A 7,529-nucleotide genomic window follows, 5' to 3' on the forward strand; every position below is an offset into this window, starting at 1 on the left:
AAGCGATTGGGCAGAAGATAATCAGATAGTGACTGCTCCGATGAACTTCATTGAGTAAGAAACGTGACAAGCGCTGCTTCAAAAAATATTTGTCAAATACAGAATGATGAGCAAAACACACTGATCCTGATTCAATTCATGAGTGGAAGGTTTGGATAGCTCGGAATATGTATTTAGCCTTGCTTTTAGAACAATCACGATATACGCTGCTCGCGCCTTTTGAACAGCTTAATCACTTCCGAAAGCTCTATTGCATGCTCTCCGAAATTGAGGTCAAAGCTTCGCCTCTTTCGCCTAGCCACCGCCTACGACGTCTCCCGAAACAGAGGTTTGCTAAGCCGGACCACCGTCATACGCATCCATTGTAAACACGGAGGCAGTTGAGGCAAGCAATGGACGTGTCACCATGTGGTCAAACATGGCAGCTCCTACGGGATTGCCGCGGAAAGAGTCAATATATATAACATTTCCGATGATTGGTTTTGAATCCGGTTCTTCCATGACGACGCTCTAAACCACGAGGCCATGGACGCACTTCTAAAAAGGTGGAATAAAACACCTTAACAAGTTTCCCTGGTTCGAGCCAACGCTTTGAGATGCTTGACGCATCAGGCGTGTCGCGTAGTCGTAATTATGCTTTTAATAAATGAGCGCGCACATATTCTAGCTGACAATAAAGATAGAAGTTACGGGACGCGTTCGTTGCCGAATTTTGCTGCGACTCCGTCATATGACTGTGGTGCTGTGGGCCGTTTCCCCAAGGTCAAGCACGTGCACCATACACGTGTTCCAATTCAAAACTTTTTACTGCAGAGCAAAAGTGTCGCTTTCTCGGCAAGATCCACCACGGTGAATGAGGGACGCGTTCGTCACTAAAATCTCGTGTCGTAATGTACCATTTTGTCGCGGAAGCTTTGTGCACACCTATTGCCACGCTGGGGGGGGATCTTCATAATTTTCCGTTTTACGTATTGGTAATGTTCTCAGTAAAACGCTAATTTGCTTTAAGCACTGCTAGTACGAACGTCTCAAATAATGCGAGGCCAAATATTTGCGTCAAACGGAGTAAAGGTTAAAGAAACCAGTAATACGTAACTTCGGCGCCTGCTGTCGTGTCGCACAGCATGTATAACGTGACACTTGGCGCTAAAGTATGTGTTTCACCTGCAGTGTTAAATAACACAGATGCCCCCTTCATGTTTCACGAAACTTTGACCAAAAAAGTATCGTGAAAAAAAAAAAAGAATGTGTGGCTCTCGCCATTATTTACAGTAAGAAGCAATGCTTATTCTTATAAAAAATGTTGAGATGAACACCTTTATAAATATCAGTGTGTTTTGGACTGTACTGCTGATAGCCTTAAACAGCGTGATAAGGTAATAAAGACCACACCTAATTAGCAAAGTTGCAATGAACCTCGGTGGTACGGTGGAGCACTGTGGCGTCCGGCGGAGGGCATTCTCAAAGTCTCTGCGAGAACATGAGCTTATATGCGAGTTCTGTTAAAAAAAAAAGAACTACATCCGCCCTCCGTACTTTCCATCTTCAAAACACATACCGAGCGATGCAGGTAACGAAATAAGTTTGTCTCTACCATAATGTCACGAAAATGAGCAAGCATAATTACTGGCGCAACTATATACACAAATTCTCTTTGAGCTGTATCGCGGTGTGTATATGCCACTGCATCCTCTGCTTGTCATTGACTATGCTTATTTTCATGTAGGCTGCTGCAGACTTTTAGTGTCGTCTGCGAAGATTGCGGCATCAGCTAATGCTTGTGCTCGGTAATCATTGTGGCGCTTTAAGAGAGAATTGCTCCTCAATGAAAGCAGAAGAGCGGATTGCCTGACAACACGCCCAGTGTGCTGCTAAATGTTAGTGCGATGATCAGTAACATAGCACACACAAGTTAACGTAGATACTGAAAATGTTAAGAGTTACACGGATGTTGCATAGTTCACAAATATTGCACATAGTGTTCACTTCTAGCTGGCATGTTCTTGATTCATGGCTACTAAAAAGGGGGATGTATTATAGACGCTCTATATCTTATTTCTGCACTTGTTCTTCTAGATTAACAAACGCCTGAGATGGTACGGCAAGCAGAGAACAATCGGCCTGACAAAAGGCATAGTACGTGAGGCAGCTTACACCTACAGTGCAGGGAAGCTGCAGAAAAGCGCAGATGAGAATACCAGGATGGTGTACCACAATGTAGTTACGTAATGCATAAGTAAAAAAATAACACCGTAGACATTTTTACACATTTTGGCTTAACAAAGAAATGGCACATGCCACGCGTATTGTTGTAAGATATCGTGTGCAATTCAAGCATGATGCATTCATTACAATGTTGACACATACAGATGACGACAGAGCAAAATTGAGAAATAAGGTAACCAAGTAACGCTGTATTTATTAATTTATTATGAAAGGACCTTGCATCAAGGACCTTGCTTATGAGAGGACCTTGGTGATAAATGAACACAGGATTGAACTTGCTGCCGTATAATATATTGTCATTATTTCAGAAGCGCGACATCTGGAAGGTTAGTATATACGTTTTTTTTACGATATTAGCACCTTTACCCTATTTCAGCCACTTTGTGTCTATCTATCTAGCCTCTTTACACCGTCCATCAACAAAAAAAATTCTTTAAAATTTATCCGGTGCTGGGCGGAATCACACCCGTGTCACACGGTTTTCGTAAGCACAGCAGCCCGATGTTTTGGTGCTGTGCCACGAACGCCCACAGCAACAAGTGATTCATTCTTGGCATTAGCGTGCACCCGGCGCACAACTGGTGCGATCTCAGAGGTCGTGCAAAATAGAGGGTGACTTCTCGGGCGCACCGCTAGATGGCGCGGCATCTCCGAAGAGATGCATGAAAGAGGAACTCTACTGCATGCAGTACGCGGCTTACGCGTACTACCCCGCCACATTTGAAATCTCGGAGGCCACCTAAAAGGAGGGGATCCTGGCGGGCAGGCCACCAGATGGCACTGCGCGAGACACAATACATGCTGCAAGACATGATGTGTTTTGGGAGCGACGATACGGGGTACATTTCTTGCAGGTGTACATGAAAATATGTTGCTTGAACGCTAATCGTATTAGTGTCCACAGTCATCGTGAAATGGGTAGCGTCAGTTTTTTTTTAGGTTTGTGTCAGGGAGTGACACAGTACTATGATCTGGTGCAGCATTCCCCTTCTTCGTGAACGTCGTGCTGTGGAGAACAGAAAAAATCTTTGCCACTGGGTACTTCGTCCTCATCTTGGATGGCACCAGGGGAAGAGCCGTGATCGAGATTAACAAGGAGTATGTATAGACAATTTTATTTTCAATTCATGTTTGCTGTTATATACGTGAATAATCGGCTGTTACATTAATAATTTGAGGCCTTCTCACGCTAACGAATTAAAACAAAAGTTTTGCCCTGCTTGCTAAGTTTATACAGAGTCTGCCAGCATTGCTGCACACTATGCGTGCTTCTTGCCCATACTTTACAAAGCAGACAAGTGCGGTGCCAACAACTGGTAACAAATGGGCCACGCATCCACGCGGTGGTGGTGGTGGCTGTGTTGCCGCAGGTGGAGTGAACCTGGTATATTTGACTTATATTTGCCAAGGCTGAGCTTCTCTTTCCGTGTCACGAAAATGTGGCACCGCGAGTTCATCAACACTGGCAAAAATCTCAGCAGCATGCGCGACACTTCTGTGCACGCTATTTACGGTCCTCTAGGATTGAAAAAGAAAGAAAGACAAAACTTATTTCATGCACTAGCCTGAGGAAGAACTTTTATTCTCGCATTTTCCACACCTCGGTGCAGAATTTGAGTGTGTACTATCCTGCAGTTAAGTTGAAAGGACCATTTGTGGATGGGGGGGGGGAGGCCTCGTTGAATAGTGCGAGGTTCAGTGCACTGTTTGCGTCGCTTTTGCATGACTAACCGCCGTTCCATAGCCAATTACACACTGTATGCTTTCTGCAACTTTAAGGCTGGGCGATCTGGCATAGCATACTTGCTGACAGGCAGAGCAATAACCGCAGGTTTCGTTTCTTTTTCCAATTCTTGTTTTTTCAGTATCCCACACGCTTGAAAAATGAGTCCTTCCCTTGCAAGTTAACTTTCAGTATTTGTATGTGCTTCTTCTTTTGCGGTTGTGTGTGGTTACTGAGCTTTCTGTCGGCAAGTACTTCTTCTCTCCTTCGCCTTGTGTATGTCAGACTATTTCCCACGACGCTACACCTGACCGCAGACCATCTTGCCTTGTGTACGCACAGGCCGCTGCGGCTTTTTGGTGCCGTGAAGAACGAGTTCGTCGTGAAGACCAGTACCTACATCGGCGAGCTGCAAGCGGCGTCCTTCCGCTACACTAGCAGCCGTTTCTTTTTCTTTCGCAGCAACATGCTGCTCAGGCATGTCGAGGTGTTGCCGATGAACGAACCCGTGAGAACGCAGTGAGTATACACGTGTTTGGAGCGGCACTAATTAACAAACTCTCAATTGGCTGGTTCTGGTATCGCATGGCGGTTCAATATACGAGGTTGTGACTCATGATAGCAAGGTTCACGCACCGAACATTCGCAGCACGAGTCTTGCGTGCCATCCGAGTATGTGTGAGCACCGTCGCTCGATAGAAAGAAACTCGGTGCGGGCGAATAGAGGCACCGCAATGAAACATGCACCGCATTTACCCGAGAAAAGGTCGATCATGAATGTAGGTCTACATATGACTAGCGTACAAAAAGTGCAAATATAAGCAGCAAGGGAGCGAAAAACATAAACAACCAAATAGATGAATAACATTCAAGTTTAAGCAAGAAATCGTCCAGCGGAAGAGAGCAAATGGCACCAGGCACCGTGTTCCAATATTCACTGGTTAAAGGGGAAAAACTGTATTTAAACACATCAGTTTGTGACTGATAGGGTACAATATTAAGATGGTGATACCCCCTACATGAGGAAGCTTCCGCAAATTTTATGGATGTACTTAGGAAATGAGAGATCGACTGATAATTCTCGCTAGTCAATGCCCCGAACTGCATTCTCATCGGGACCGCCTGAGAAGTCGTCCTCTTCGGATGCGCAACAGTTTTTAAAGCCCGTCTGGGTGATCTTCAGATGGGCTTTACGGAGGGTACGCTCGGGAGAAACTTAGTTGGCTTGGTAATCTCGATAGCCTTGTTCACAAATATCAGTTGATATTCTTTTTTTACGAATATAGGCCGATAGCTCATTTTCGGTAACATTTCCAAAAAAAAACTCATAAAAAATCGACTATATTCGAATAAATATGGTACTCTTGTGGTAAAAGAAGGAGAGAGAGAGAGAGATGCAAGCTATAATGAAAAGCCGTAGATGCTAGCTTGTCTCCTTGCTTGACATGGTACTACAGGTTCTGTGTAATAGTTATAGCATACAGTCACAACATAAACACACAAGCAGCACGTACACTTGCAGACACGCACATATTACACAGTAACGCTCTTCACAAACATTTGTATGATGGACATAAAGTATAAGGCTTGCACTAACAATCTTTTTACATCAAAAGGAACTCATCTCCTTGCGATTAAATGCCTAAATTGGGCCTGCTCCTTCAATTTTCTTGTGGGAGCATGAAACTTCGAACAGTGCGCTTGTAGAACTCTTGTTTAAAAAGTTGCACTCTTGAGAAACTGAAAGCTTGCCATAGTCTCTGACACACCATTGAATTTGCTAGAACCAGGAATTGCCCTGTAAGTTCATGACGGATGTATCTCGTGAGTACGAAGATAGAGAAGTCCAAACACTTCTCGTAAAAAAAACCGAGACCGTGCTTTGGGAGGTTCCGTGCTAATGGCCAGGGTTTGTTGTTACTTTCTTTTTCCCAGTGAAAGGAGGAGCAAGATGAAAACGTTTTGCTACTACAATAAAACGGGGATACCTTCTGGCGAAGAAGTGAAGCTGACTCTCTGCAAACTTTAATTAAAGGAATAAAGATCAAGTTATTGTTGCTGCAAAACACCACTGCTCACTTGTTCGACTGTCAATAGCCGCTTATGTACTAAAATTTTTCCAACCATAGCCAGCGGCGTCTTTATCAAGAATACGCTAGTACGGCGCTAGTCTTGCATGTGGCACAAGCCTACACTGCTCCTGTCACATTAATTGGTCATTTGTGAAGATAATCAAGGCACAATAAAACATTGGTGGGAAAGAAAGAAAAACAGGAAGGACGTGGAGATGAGATGGTCACGGGCATAGGTATCTCTACGAGATGAAACATACATATACCGTCTACTTTGTGTCAGTAGTTCCGTGCAGCAGGACCAAGGACACAAGCACTGCAAACACAGATGCTTGCACGGGAAACAAAACTCTCGAGGACAACAACAAAACACGCAAGGATGGACCTCCGTATGTATTTCTCCTCCTGATTGGTTGAGGCGCCTGTGTATGTGAGACTACTACACACTGCTGTAGCTCGGTGGCTATGGAATTGCGCTGCTGAGCGCTAGGTCGAGGGTTTAATACAGGTGGCAGCAACCACACCCTGATAGGAGCGAAATGTCAAAACGCTCGTGTACTTAGATTTTGGTGCACGTTAATATCCCCAGGGAGTCTAAATATAACACGGAGTCTCCTTCTACGGCGTACCTCATAATAAAGTCGAGGTTCCGGCACCTGAAATCCCAGAATTCCATTCAAGCTTTGAACACAAACGCAAATTTTGCATTTGTCGTCTTTAGTTATAATTTTCAGTTACATAAATTGAACTGCATTCAGCATATATAAATTTTATTTTTTAAGTGCACACAACGGTAAATATGTACGTGTTTTAGTGAAGTATCCACTTATCTGGAACAGTGTTCCGCATACCTCTACCTGTTACCCGGAAACCGCACATATAGCTGGAACTATGTTTAAGTATGTAGGACCACGTTGCGCATACCTAAACATAATTCCTGGTAGAGGTGTGCGAAGCTACGTTCCGGATAACTTGTAGCGGTGTGCAGAGCGCTGTGCCAAATAAGCGAACATTTTACTGGATTCACATATTTACGGTTATGTGGTTATGTGGTGCGTGGAAACTACATTAAGAGTGTCGTGCTGTGTCGACCATCTCGAAGAGAGGTCGATGGGCAATGAGACTTGGCTGAGACAGGCACTTGGTGACAACTCTGCAATAAGCTGCTGTCAGTGATGCACGAGACATCAGCACGCGTTTGCAACAATCCAAAAAGCAACTATTTCTGCCTAAATGTTTGCAGCGGCCCCCACCTTGTGGGGTTGCGCCGAATTCATTTGGCTATTGTTTAAATGTAATGCAACTTTATTCTCATCATCAATTCGGACTAATTTTAATGAATTGTTGTCAGGATGAATTAGATTAGTGGCAGATTGTTTTACTTTTCAAATGTGGTCACCTCATTCTTTATTCAGCGTGAGACTTCCTTTTTTCCATCTTAAGAAAAGTATATCAAACAGCATAGAGGGCGCGTTTTATAATTTTCTTTTTGCTGTACTGCATTACTC

General features: G+C 44.0%; 1 protein-coding gene across 3 annotated transcripts in view; it reads left to right on the top strand.

Moving 5' to 3' along the window:
• Positions 1-6,015, top strand: part of LOC142560114 (pancreatic lipase-related protein 2-like) — a 28,008-nt gene extending 21,993 nt beyond the window's left edge. For all 3 annotated transcript variants that reach the window (XM_075671937.1, XM_075671935.1, XM_075671936.1), the window contains 3 exons: positions 3,207-3,324; positions 4,292-4,468; positions 5,885-6,015. In XM_075671937.1, the coding sequence (XP_075528052.1) occupies positions 3,207-3,324; positions 4,292-4,468; positions 5,885-5,978 (389 nt within the window). In that variant the 3' untranslated portion in view covers positions 5,979-6,015. The remainder of the gene's footprint in view (positions 1-3,206; positions 3,325-4,291; positions 4,469-5,884) is intronic.
• The last annotated feature ends 1,514 nt before the right edge of the window (positions 6,016-7,529 follow it).

The sequence above is a fragment of the Dermacentor variabilis genome, chromosome 10 (genome assembly GCF_050947875.1).
Source record: "Dermacentor variabilis isolate Ectoservices chromosome 10, ASM5094787v1, whole genome shotgun sequence".
Lineage (NCBI taxonomy): Eukaryota > Metazoa > Arthropoda > Arachnida > Ixodida > Ixodidae > Dermacentor > Dermacentor variabilis.